Source organism: Morus notabilis, unplaced genomic scaffold, assembly GCF_000414095.1.
Source record: "Morus notabilis unplaced genomic scaffold, ASM41409v2 Scaffold382, whole genome shotgun sequence".
In the NCBI taxonomy this organism is placed as follows: domain Eukaryota; kingdom Viridiplantae; phylum Streptophyta; class Magnoliopsida; order Rosales; family Moraceae; genus Morus; species Morus notabilis.
The window spans coordinates 171,779-185,076 of NW_010364200.1; the positions used below are offsets into that span (position 1 = coordinate 171,779).

Genomic DNA, 13,298 nt, shown 5'->3' on the forward strand with positions numbered 1-13,298 from the left:
TGTATTTCAAAGATCTAAAATTTAAGTGTGCTAAACGTGCATGCCAAACATCAAAAGAATCAACAATATAAAGAGAATTCACATCATCTTTATTATTAACACTTAGTTTGTACATGCCATCACAGGAATACACATTCTCCACAAAAATCTCATTCTTTGATACAATACAATTATTGCCCTCAAGTACAATCTTAAGCCCATTCTTACACATAAGACTAGCGGATACAAGATTTTTCCTAATATCAGGAACATGAAGAACATTGTTCAATGTAAGCTTCTTTCCGGAAGTAAAGTTAATCTCCACCACTCCTCTCCCGGAAACCATCGCTGGATCATTGTTCCCCATGAGAACCGTTTGTCCTTCCTTTTCCACTTTGTAAGATAAGAACATAGTATTGTCATTACAAACATGGATTGTAGCACCGGAATCAAGCCACCAATCAGAGGATCTAAATGCAGCCATGTTAGTTTCGGTGATCATGCCAATTTGCAATTCCGAGACCATAGCACATATGTCTTCGGATTTCTCTTCAACAGCATTGACATTGTTGGTGTTCACTTCTTCCTTTTTCTTCTTGTATCTGCATTCATTTTGGCGATGGCCTTTCTTTCCACAAAAGAAACAATTTCCAGAAAATTTCTTTTGGCCATTACCGGGCTTTTTGAACTTCTTGTCATTATTGACTTTGAAGTTCTTTGAAAACTTACTAGCTTCGGCAACATTAACTTTAGAGGAATCTACATTTTTGTTCTTGGAATCACGAGACTTGGTCTCTTCTTCGATTCTCAAGTGTTTTTGTAATTCCTCTAAAGTTATGTCATCTCTCCTATGAAGAAGTTTCTTTCTATAACCATTTCAACTTTGAGGCAATTTAGCAATAATTGCCCCCACTTGGAATGATTCAGAAATCTCAACCTTCAATTCACGAAGCTTAGTAACAATGACTTGCAATTCATGTATTTGATCTAGAACGGACTTGGTATCAACCATGACAAATTCTAGAAATTTCAAGATAAGAAATTTGTCCGTACATTCTTTCTCAGTTTTGTATTTGTATTCGAGAGCGTTCCAAATCTTCACTGGAGACTCCATCAAATTGTAAAATCGTAGAGCCTATCGGAGAGAGTGTTGAGAATATGACCCCGGCACATGATTTCATCATCTCCACGCTTCTTCCTTGCGATCTTCAATTCTTCGGAATCGTCCTCCTTTGGTTCAGAAAGTGGGTCCAATTTTGGATCAAGCACATAGGCGATCTTAAGCACGGTGAGAAGGAAGAACAACTTTCCCTTCCAGCGGGTGAAGTTGGTACCATCAAAACGATCAAGTTGAACATTTGGATTAAGGAAAGACGTCATGTTCTTTTCAACCTCCATTGCAGCAAGTTAAAACCTTAAAGATTGTTGAAAAAATTCGAAATTGGGAGGATGAAAAGAATAGAGAAAGCAGAAAGAGGGTTTGAGGCGTATAGGAATACTTTCCTTTAAGGTTTTATTTGCCCTCACTTCTCAAAGTTTGCTAATGAGTTTTAAATGGTAAATTACCCCCAAGATACAACAAACCCTTGAACACAATATCCAGCAAAAAATATTGAGTTCCAGAACAATAAATCTATATTTTCTGAAGTCCATCAAATAAAGACAGAAATGCATCCATCCTCTTTAAGTGTTACAACCTTTCACATAAAGATACCTTTTCAATTTGAAGGTTATCTTTTATATGCTGATGCACTTATATCAATAGTTATTTCTATTGTTAATAAGTGCTCAGATATGTGAGAAAACATATCACAAACAGATGCAATGGTTCGAGACATTTTCAGATCACTAAAACACACGAAAACACATTTTCCGTCAACAATTTGCGCTGCAGCGCCCAAGAGGCGCGCGGGCTTAGCAAAACAGAGCAAAACAGACCCAAGAGGTCTGTTTTGCGCAGGCTGCAGTGCCCATACGCGCGCTGCAGCGCACGGGCCTAGCAAAATAGATCTTTTTAATCCAATTTTGTGATATCAAGATTGAGAGATATATTACAATCTCTCTAACAAGGGCAACTCATAATGACAACATATATAGCGATTACATCCCTTAGAAGCCTAGCAATAGATCAAATCCGTGCTATCTATTATTATTATTATTATTATTATTATTTTTGTTTCTAATTTTATGTATTGTTCATCTACAAGAGATGAACCTTAATGAGGTCACATTTGATGCGATTTTTTACCGTCAACAACAATAATTAATCACACATTTGAGCTGAGTTATTTGATCTATTGTTCGGCCGAAAGAAATTTAATAGCCTTTGTACTTCAAAAAAGGGAAAATTTTAATTTAAAGCAATTAAAAAAGAAGAAAGAAAGATATCATAAATGAGAATTAATTAATGCCGCGTTTTTTTTATTCTTCCTTCTTTCTTGTTGTTTCCTTCTGTTATCGTATCCATGTGGCTGTTATAACCACAGAATGTTGTACACCAATTTATTAAATGTGCATTGAAATGGTTAAAGATACTAATTAACAACTCAAGTCTGGCATAATCAAAGTGAAAATAGAATGGCTAATTGTCGTACGAGATATACACGTTGAAGGCGTGAAACACAGATGAATATGATGTTTGCGTCGTATATGACCTAGATAGTAGGAGAATTCAAATAGTGATTTCAACATTAATATTTAAATTTTAGTACGATTCCCTCAATATATATATATATATATATATATATATGATTCTCATCAGGTAAAATTTTCTTCTAGCATATTACGTTGTTAATTAATCTAAGAATATTCTTTTTTAAATGCAAAATATTCTAATCAAAAGATTAATTATTTGCATATATATGTTTCATCTAGTAATAATTATATGCAATTTTAAATTGTCACAATTAATTATAACCAACTACAATATATAGCAGTGGCAACCTTAATAGGGCGTAATGAAGTACTAATTTTATTTTGAAGAATAATTAATCAAAAAAATATATAAAAAGACAATATAGTACAGCAATATTAACCAGGAAGAACTCTTCAAACTCGGGGTAATAAATATAAGTGAAATTTGTTTATCACACCAAGATCAGTACAGTTCAACATTAATTTATAGCTTAACTTACGTTTCACGTGAAAAGTTTAGTTAGATAATATGTTTTTATCAAAAACGTACTTGATCTGTCCCAGTACATCTCAAAAAGATTGTTGGATAAGTAGCGTTTATCCTAATTTTCTACGACTGCATACATTATATGTAGCTAAAATCCGAGCAATGCATTTTCATCTTACCCTTAAAACGCTCTGCCTTAATTTAGATTCCTTCCTCGTCTTTTGGTTTGTGAAAGGTCTATAAAAACGAAACAATATTTAAGGACTCAAATTCTTTTTGTTTTTTCAATTAGCACATTGATTGAAAATCTATTGTAAGAAATAATTACTTCGTCGCTAGTCACTACAAGAAAACAGCGACGGCATTTGTCGTGGTGTTAATTTGACTAGCTAATACGATTGAGTCATACACATTTATTGTTAGCCCACTAATTCTCACTAACTGTATTCGTTTGTTATTAATTAGTGGTGTAATTTCGTGGAAGCTGCATGTGATGAGCTTAGGAAAATTAGAACCGCCAAAACTAAAGGGCATTTTAATTAGTGAATTCATGTACATACATATGCATACATACACGCATATATGGATATACTAGTTGTAATCATGTGTACTAAGTTTGTTGAAATTTTTTTACATAAATATTAATAATATTTTTAAAGGTTTAATACCTTTTCTTAACTTTTATTATTTTAGTACTGCCATTTAGGGAAAAAAAAAAAAAGTGATAATTTTTTCTCAAATAAAAAATTATTTTTTACTGGATTATTAAAAAGTATTTGAATAGTATATTTGAGAAAAAATAAAATATTTAAACCGGGGTAAATGAAAAAAAATTTATTGAAATAAATTTAAAATGCATTATGTAATTATATTACGGGAAAGGGAACACAAAAAGAGGTACCTCAAAAAAAAAAAAAAATTTATAAGAAGAAATGAAAAAGAAGAAGAAGAGGACAAATGACAAGACAAAACAGAATGACAATTGCTATAACACATTTACCCGATTATTTGATACATAGCTGGGTCAAAACGTAAGAAAAATGGGGGAAAAGACAAAAGGTAAAAAACCGCAAAATACATAACAGTTATACAAAATAACTCATTTATATTTCCAAAGAAAAATAACTCACTTATATAAAAGTAATATATACATGGGCGTAGTTTGAAGAATAAATGAGAAGAGACAGACATATAAAATTCAGTTTTGAGGGAGGATGCACATATGTATCTTTTTAAATTTTCGGAGAGCAAACTACAGCTTTTAGCAAAATATACCTATATAGTTAAAAGAAAAGAAAAATTTCAAGTGGGGCAGCTTCCTAGTACTCTCAATAATAAGGTGTAGTTTCACCCCTATATATATATATATATATATAAAATTTACACATATATTATAAGCTATATTTACGTATATATATATGATGTACAGTAGAAGCTTAATTAGAAAAATCAAAACAAATATCGTTGATTCATAAATAATGCTGAAAATTGAAAAAAAAAAGAAAAAGAAAAAAAGAAGAGAAGTTTAAGCCCTCAAGTTTTATTCATAAAAAGTTCTTCTTTCTTAAATATGGTAGAACTTGTATATTTATAGGCTATCTTGCCTCAAACTGTAACAGCAAACTACAAATAAGAATAGAAAAATAAATAATTCTGAAAATTAAAAATAAAAAGGATACTAACTTATATTTGACTCAAGAATTAAGTAAAAAATGACACTTCATGTTTAATCATTATAAAAACTAAATCTTTTTAATTTTAAAAATGGTAATTTAATTAATTGGAAACTTCTAAGAACAGAATTTAACTTCTCTTTTACAAGTCAAAAATATTGATTTTTTTTTTCGGGCAGCATCAACATATATACATATATTACTATCATACGTGGGGAACATATACATACCATCACGAGACAAATCTTATCCTCCAACAATTGTATGCATACGTGTATATATATAAATATATATATATATATATAAATTGGCTGAACAGTCAATAATTCAGTTGCATATGTATATATATCCCTTCACATACATACAACTAATGTTTGTCATTCCGAGCCTTATTCATTTATACCAACCAAATCAAGAAAGCGTAGCTAACCGTAGTGCTACTCTCTCTCTTTGATCCCCACTTTACTGATTCTCACACCTCCCTTAGATCTTCACCAAACCCTCTCAATACTATTAAATCTGCAAAACCCCACAAAATAATCATACAAACCCAAATAATATTAAGATGTTCAACAACAAAATGAGTGGGACTAAAAACTCAGGTCAAGTTCCTCAAAAGTCTCTCCAAATTGAACAAGATGACAAGTTCTTCTCAAGGCTTTTGTCCAAGGAAAGCTCCATGGCTTACCCCTCTTCAAGAGTTCTCTATTACGGCGGTCGGCCGGGCTCCGTTCCGTTCTTGTGGGAGTCTGAGCCAGGGACACCAAAATCCAAATCTTGTGGTTATGAGTCTCTTGTTCCTCCTCTCACTCCTCCTCCTTCCTACTACTTCAATACTTCCCACAAGAAAAAAAACATTCAAAAACGCTCAAGATCATCCAATCTCTTAAACACCCTTTTTCCGAAAAAGATGCCTAATATTAGTCTTAACAAGAAAACACCTTATTCCTCAAGTGCCTTACCTAATTCACTTTGGTCTTCAGAGAACTCATCCATGCTTGTTTCGTTGAACAATGCTCCGACCGCGGTGGGGGCGTTCTGTGGCCGGAGTAGTACTACTAGCCGGTTTTCGAGCTCAAGTTCGTCGTCGTTCGATTGGAGAGGACAAGAAGAGGATCACGAAGTTGGTTCCCCTAATTCAACTTTGTGTTTTGGCTGTTACCGTCTTTGATAAAAGAGAGCAAAAAGCTAGCACTTGCTATGAATAATTGTCAATTGGCATTTGGATCTGGCCAAGGTATTACTTGCTTAATAATAGATATGTTCTCTCTCTCTCTCTCTCTCTCTCTCAACATATATACAATATTTGTTTATGTGTCATGTTTTGTTAATTTACTTGTCTTTAGGTGCTCGGATTAAGGACGTTAAATATAATTATATGATCATCTCATATTGTACTACCAAAGAACTTCTGTCTAATGTATGGTATAGTACTAAATCGTTGATCTGAAAATTACGTGTTTATATATATATATATATATAGTTAATATCAAGTGGCCGCAGGATTGAGGAATGAGGACACCATTTATCTTTTTTTTTTTTTTTTTTTTTTTTTTTTTTTTTTTTTTTTCCAAACAATTTTTTTCTTACCTTCTAAAAGTGTATGTTGTAAATTAACTACTACGTAAATAAACCGTCTCATCATCCATATATATAATGCTTGTCCTTTGTCTAGTTCAATAGATTTCTCAAATTTAGGATACATGATAAACAATGAAATCTTAGATAAAAGTGGCTAACGATTATCATGTCAAACGGTTACGTAGGTTTAAATTTAAAGATACAGATTCGATCCTAATATGTAAAAAATAAAAAAATAAAAAAAAGTCCTACATAAATTGACGTGGTCGATTATTGTAGTGCCCAAGCTTGGTTCATTTTATCAGATAATACCCAATTATTATCACTTGTTTTCCCAAACCCCAACCAAAAAAAAAAAAAAAAGGAAAAGAACTCAATCATTGAATGTTGTACACCCAATATACGCATATCAAATACCCAGTTGTTGCTCACTGTGAACAAAAGCTTTGCATTTTAGAATTAGTGGTCTCTGAGCATCCAACCACATTTGAATGAAATGCTCCTTTCCTTAGAGGCTTATGTTTTTTGCTAATCACCTTAGAGGCTTATGTTAGTAATATATAATAGTACTAGCACACATATATATATATATATATTATCACATGATCATACTATATGATTGGAAAAAATTCGTGATGTTGAGAACGATGATATACAATAAATATAGAATCTTAGTAATCCGTATATATGGTTTTTTCACTTTCTTCTTTATGTGGATTTGAAGCCAATTCATATGTTTTTTTATACGGATTTCTTCTTGCTAATTTCTAATTCCCATCTTTTGGATAGGGAATTATAAAATGATGTTGTGCATTTGGTGATTAATTATTTATTGTTGGCAGATATTGTTGGTCTAGATCTTTTTCTCTTCTTATTCTTGCTCTGGTTTTTAATGCAAAAGGGAAAAATAGATGTAGCTGGTTCCTATCATAATCTTGGTAGTTCATCTTCCAGTCCTGCTATGTGTGTTTGTGTGTGTGTGTGTGTGTGTATATATATATATATATATATATATATCATTTTTTCACTTATTTTTTATTATTTACTTATTGTTTTTTTGGATTCGTTATCTAGCTTGTCCTTATTAACATCTTTAAAGTTCCGTCATTTATTCGATCAGGAAAATATTAAGTTTGTCTTACTCGGATCATTTAGATACGTAAAGTTTTAAATTATCACAAGTTTTTTTTTCATTGACCACTAAGAGATGTGACGTCTATTTTTGTTAGCTAAATTAGCTAAGCCTTCTCGATCAACTTGATTTGACTCTCAGTAACATAAAAATAAATTAATTAGTATTTTGGACTCTTTAATTTATACTTCACGCTCAAGCCAGTAAATTTCTAAATACTAAGATTCAAAATGATGCTAGCAGCCTTGCTAACTGAGACATTAGAGAAGAATTGGGTTGAGAATACGATTGAGACAGACGTACAAATTTTCTTAAAATTTTTAAGAAGGCCTCATTTTCAAGGAGTAGATCGTGTTTTAACCTATCATCCTCTTTTCAGCTCGGGCAGTTTTAATTTCGATAGCCTACATCAAGATTTTCTAAAAAAATTATAAGATTTTGATTTACTATTATTTTTGTTTTGTTTTGCTTCTTTAGAAGTTGTAATGGAAGTTTCTTGACTTAGATAGAACTAATCTTCAAAAGCTAGTTTAAAAGGAAATAGATCGAGGTCTAATTAATCCATCATCGCTAGCAAAAATATGACTCTGATATCATATTAAATGGACTTGGGCAGAACTCGTACTTAAAAACTAGCTCAAGAAAGTGTATAATCCACACATAAACAGCATAGCAACCCACTAAATTTAGAGATGTGGAACAAATTCTCTTCTAATAAACCTCTCACAATCCTCTCTCTTGATTGTATTAAAAAAACATAATAATAAGTGCAATTTACATGAGGGCTATAGTGGAGACAAATATTAAAGAGGAAAAAAAATAAAGAACTTTTGAGAAAATGAAAATCAGCCTCAACCCTCAAGGCTTGAGGTATACTGTGTGTTTATATATATATATGTATAGATATATATATATATATATATATATATATAGTCCTGTGACATTCCTTTGTATACCCTCAATTATTAAAAGCATAAGGTAAGTGGAATCGCCCTTGCTGGGTCCAAATTCTGAGCTGTTTCACAGTTCCATCTCTCGAACCTACCAAGAAATTAAAACCAATTACCAAGCAGACAAAAAAGAAGACCAATAAACCAAAAGAGCACCAAACATAAGATTTCAGATTTTTGCATATTTTTTCAGTGTTTATTTAATGATGAGGGAGGTAGAGAACCAAAGCGAAAAGATCAAGACAAAACAAAAATAAAAAATAAAAATAAATAAAGAGCAACTTTCACAATCAGACAGTTTTATCAAGTAGTTGTCAATTGTCATAGCACATGATCAAATCTTTACTCTAAAAAAAACTCTCAACTTGTCGGCAGCCCCTACGGATGCGTACCATATTGCTGGTGGAAGCAGCGTGTCAAAGCACTCCTATTTATCCTTGATCCATAATTTTTATCAAAGCACTCTTATTTATCTTTAAAACCTTGCTACTCACAAAAAGTAGATCCCATTTTAAAGATGAGATCTAAGTTAGTGAGACCCACTATTTCGTGAGTGATGAGATTTTATTCCATCTATTTTTATTTTGATCATAGATCTGTACAAACATATCCCCCTTCACAAGCTTTCAAATATGTCTTTATCTATTAATTCGTTATAGCTAATTTTCTTTTTAGTGTTTACTTGTTTATTAAAAATGATAAAAAAAAAAACAATCTACTCCATTTTTAAGAATTATTATTCATTATGAGAAAAGAGGCAAGGTGTCTCTGGGGACTCTCTTTATATGTAGCGTTTTTGTAGGGGTTGGCTTAGGGATCGGGTTTTTGGATGGGAATAAGCGGTCTACCTAATATGTTAAGGGGGCAAAACCAGTGTCCTCAAATTAGACAAAACAAGACTTTTTTTTTTTTTTTTTTTTTTTTTTTTTTTTTTTTTTTTTTTTGTGATGAAGTTGATAGATGTTGAGAAACATCTCCATACCTACCAATATTATGAGAACAGACATGCTTGTGCAAAAAATAGGTAAATTTTTTAAAGGGAAAACACCATAACTATCTCTCAAGATGGTAAAAAAAAATATTGTTTATACTATTTTACTAAAAAACTAAATAATTACTGTTGTGTGGGAAAATTCACGTGACACGTCGGATAATGGCCATGCTCCACGTGGTCCAGTGCCTATCACGCCACGTTGTCCTTGATGCTTCGGAAGGTCCTTCTCCTCTGAACGATGCGAAAGCCGGGTGCACAGAAGGTATATCGTCGACTCCATTTGGCCGGTCAGATGCCAAGTGCTACGATAGGATCGGCGCCCTAGAGCGCAGGCACCGAGGGTAAGCCGTGAGCAACAGGGCTCATACCCCGAGAAAGGGCCTTGAGGTGACACGTTGGAATCCCAAGGTGGCGTCTGGAGTTGGGCGGGGTCAGATGTACATGGAATGATTACAAATCCCCCTAAACCGCCTAGAGCAGATCAATCGGCACTACAGAGGATCTGCAGAGCCGTAATAGGAGGACAAATTGGGTGAGTGAACAGTCCCAAGGACACTGGCAGGCTACGGATTGGACAGGCAAGATGGTAGCCCACTCGAGTGAGTGGGCCAGAGGGGAACCGCCAAAGAAAAAGTCCAAGGGAAAGCCCACGGTGGGAGGAAGGATGCCTCTGGGCTATAAATAGGAGAAAACCCCTGAGAGAAGGGGTTGGATCTCCATTTGTTCATGTAATCTGTAAAGAACCAAACAAGTGAAATATACTACAGTGGATGTAGCTCTTGTTCTATAAGGGTGAACCACTATAAAACCTGTGTCTTTTATTTTGTAGAGGAGAGATAATATTCTTATTCAGTAACCTACCTAAAAATACAACCAAACTTTCATATTTAGCAAAAATACTAGTTCCGAACTGGTAACCACGTGGGATACCGCGGGGTAACCTGGTATGACTTTGTTGATGAAATTTGACCGTCAACAATTGGTGACTCCACTGGGGACCGAACCCAAAATCTCTAGTTCGCGCGTTTAACCCCGGACAAAAGCAGTCATGCCTTGAGGGAGGAGAAATGACGCTCCAAATCAAAACAGGGAGACGGAAGAAAATACGACGCGCCCGACCAACGGCGGGAGTGGAGGGAACCGGCCCGACTAGGGGAATCAACCCCCGGTGAGGGATGAGGTTCCACCCCCAGGTGCGCCACAGCTTGATCCGGTACAGTTGCAGGCCCAGGTGAGCACTCTGACCAACTTGGTTCTGGGGCTAACGGCCATTGTAGAGCGGATAGAAGGGAGAAACTCTATGCCCCCTTTGGAAGATGCCTCGAGACCACCGAGAGCTACCTTGGCTGGGAACCAGAACTCTAGTGACCGCCAAGGTGCCCTGGAAGGGATCAGGGACAGTGAAAACGCCAGGGGAGGCATTCAGAGACCTTGACCATCTAGGTCCCTCGGCAGCTGGTGAAGGGCCGCCAGGCGACGAGCCCAGGAGAGAAGAGTGCTCGACGGCTTGGACAACCCTGAGGTGCCCCCTCGAAACCCGGGAAGAAACATCCCAGGAGACTCGGGGTCGGTGTAAGAGGGTGGAGACCTGAGGAGTAGGCTGCACTGGAAGAAGCAGGAGCCTCAAAGGGGGCCACCTCAACAATTTCTAAGGAAGAGGCCAAAGCAATCATGGAGCAGGTAACGAGTCTAGAAGAGAAATTCTTAGGTGACGTCGCCAGCTTAAAGAAAGATGTCAAAAGCCAGGTGAGCCACCTACAGAAGAATCTAGGACAGGTGGCAGAGGTGGTTAACGTCGACATTACGCCTAGCCGAACACACGATTATCCTTTCACCGCTGAGATCATGGCGCCGCCCTTACCCGACAAGTATAAGTCCCCGGCGATCCCCCCGTATGACGGCAGAGGGGACCCCGACGATCACTTAGAAATGTACACGGGGCACATGCTCCTGCATGGGTACACGGAGGAAATAATGTGCCGGTCGTTTCGGAACCACTTGATAGACTCTGCCCGGAGATGGTTCCACACGCTCAAACCCGAATCTATCTCCAGTTGGGAAGAGCTGAAGGAAGCCTTCTCCCTCTAGTTCATCGGGGTAGAGAAGTATGTCCCACCGAAGCAGAACTTGACGATGGTGTACCATAAACCAAACGAGTCATTAAAGGAATGGCTCGCGAGGTACGGAGAAGCCGTCGCCGCCACCGCCACCGCAGATATGACGGACCGGGAGGCCCTGATGGGGGCCCTATCCAGCATGAAAAAGACCATGGCATTCAAACGTGACCTCAACCGAAAGCCTCCAGCCACCTATAAAGAATTCTTGGCGCGGGCGCAAAGATACATCAACGCCGAGGAAGCCGACGCAAACGATCCCGAGCACAAGTCCAACAAAAATAAAGGGGCAGAGCAGGGATCGACTTCTAGAAAACAAGATAATCGAAAGCGACAAGGCGGGGAAAATGGAGATAAGCAGGCAACGCCAGCGCCGAACCCCCCGAAAATGAAGAAGCCGAGGCCAGAGGAAAATCGGAGGCCTCGACCCTTCCAAAGGTACGACACCTACCATGAGCTCACTGTGGGCGTCGAGGAGGTTTTTAATAAGGTTGGACAAGGGAACTTACTGCGCCGGCCAGAACCAATGAAGTCAGACCCAACCGAAGGAACCAGAGCAAGTTTTACCGGTTCCATGGTGACGTCGGCCACAACACGAATGACTGCGCTGACCTAAAGGACAAGATTGAGAGGTTGATCCGTGAGGGGAGGCTACAAGAGTTCAGGATGGAGCGTCGAGGCCATGGTCCAGGGAATGACGGTCGACGTCGAGAGGATAACCGGTAAGGTGATGACCGTGAGCCGGTCGGCGTTATAAGTGTTGGGAATGGTGTCCTAGAAGCATGAGATGTAATAGGATATTTATTATTTATATAATAAAGGAGTTTATTCATTATTTTATGTGCATATATTTATGAATATTTTATGAATATCAATAAAAATTCCATGATTATTTATGTAACCTTAAACATTGTATACAAGTGTTATATACGAGAGGATAATGTTTAAGGATAATAATCAAAAAGCAATGTTCATAATGAATTTAATTAAAGTTTGGAATCTTTAATTAAAACATTATTAATACATGTCATCCTCATTTAGAATGGAACGGTGTTATCCGCACTGTTAATATGGCGAGATATTGAATGAGTGTATTTCGCATAATGAGATTATGTGGAACAAGGACACAGACACAATATGAATTTCTAATAATTCCGTTAAGTATAGAAATTCTAATTGAGTCTACCGATGGTCATATATAGAATGATCTTAATCCTGAGTTCTTAACAAACTCCTATTTATGGATTTGTGTCTTTTGATTTACTCGGTACGGATTCTGAGATCCTGAATCCTATTCCTTGTATTTTGGAGACATGATGAAGTAGGTAGCCGGGAATGTTATTACACGAGATGGAATCCATTCCTTCTTAAGAAAGAAGTAGATAAATAATTCTCTTGAGGGTTGATTCGGTACTTGGATCAGTAGGAGCTCCGATTCATGAATGTGTTTTATGAATCACTGTCCATTAGAGAATCAATGGTACTTAAGGATAAAGAAGTAATTAGAGAGGTTAACGGATTTTACCTTGCTCTAATTATGAATTATTTATGGAGGATTGATCTATATGCAATGACTATATCAAATAGACACTTCACAGTTTAGAGTAATTTATGTCTATAATTTCGAGAGTGCAATTCCAAGTTTATAGTGGAGTAACTATTGGAATTAATAGAATTAATTAATTAAAGTGTTTAATTGATTATTAATTTTATTGGAGCTCAGGAATATAGGTCCATTAGTCCCCGCGTCGTCC

The 13,298-nt window shown here is 36.1% G+C and overlaps 1 protein-coding gene across 1 annotated transcript; it reads left to right on the top strand.

Moving 5' to 3' along the window:
• Nucleotides 1-5,353: 5,353 nt before the first annotated feature.
• LOC21399425 lies at nucleotides 5,354-5,944 on the top strand. Its single transcript, XM_010105932.1, has one exon. The coding sequence runs from the start codon at nucleotides 5,354-5,356 to the stop codon at nucleotides 5,942-5,944; it is 591 nt and encodes a 196-aa protein (XP_010104234.1).
• Nucleotides 5,945-13,298: the final 7,354 nt, after the last annotated feature.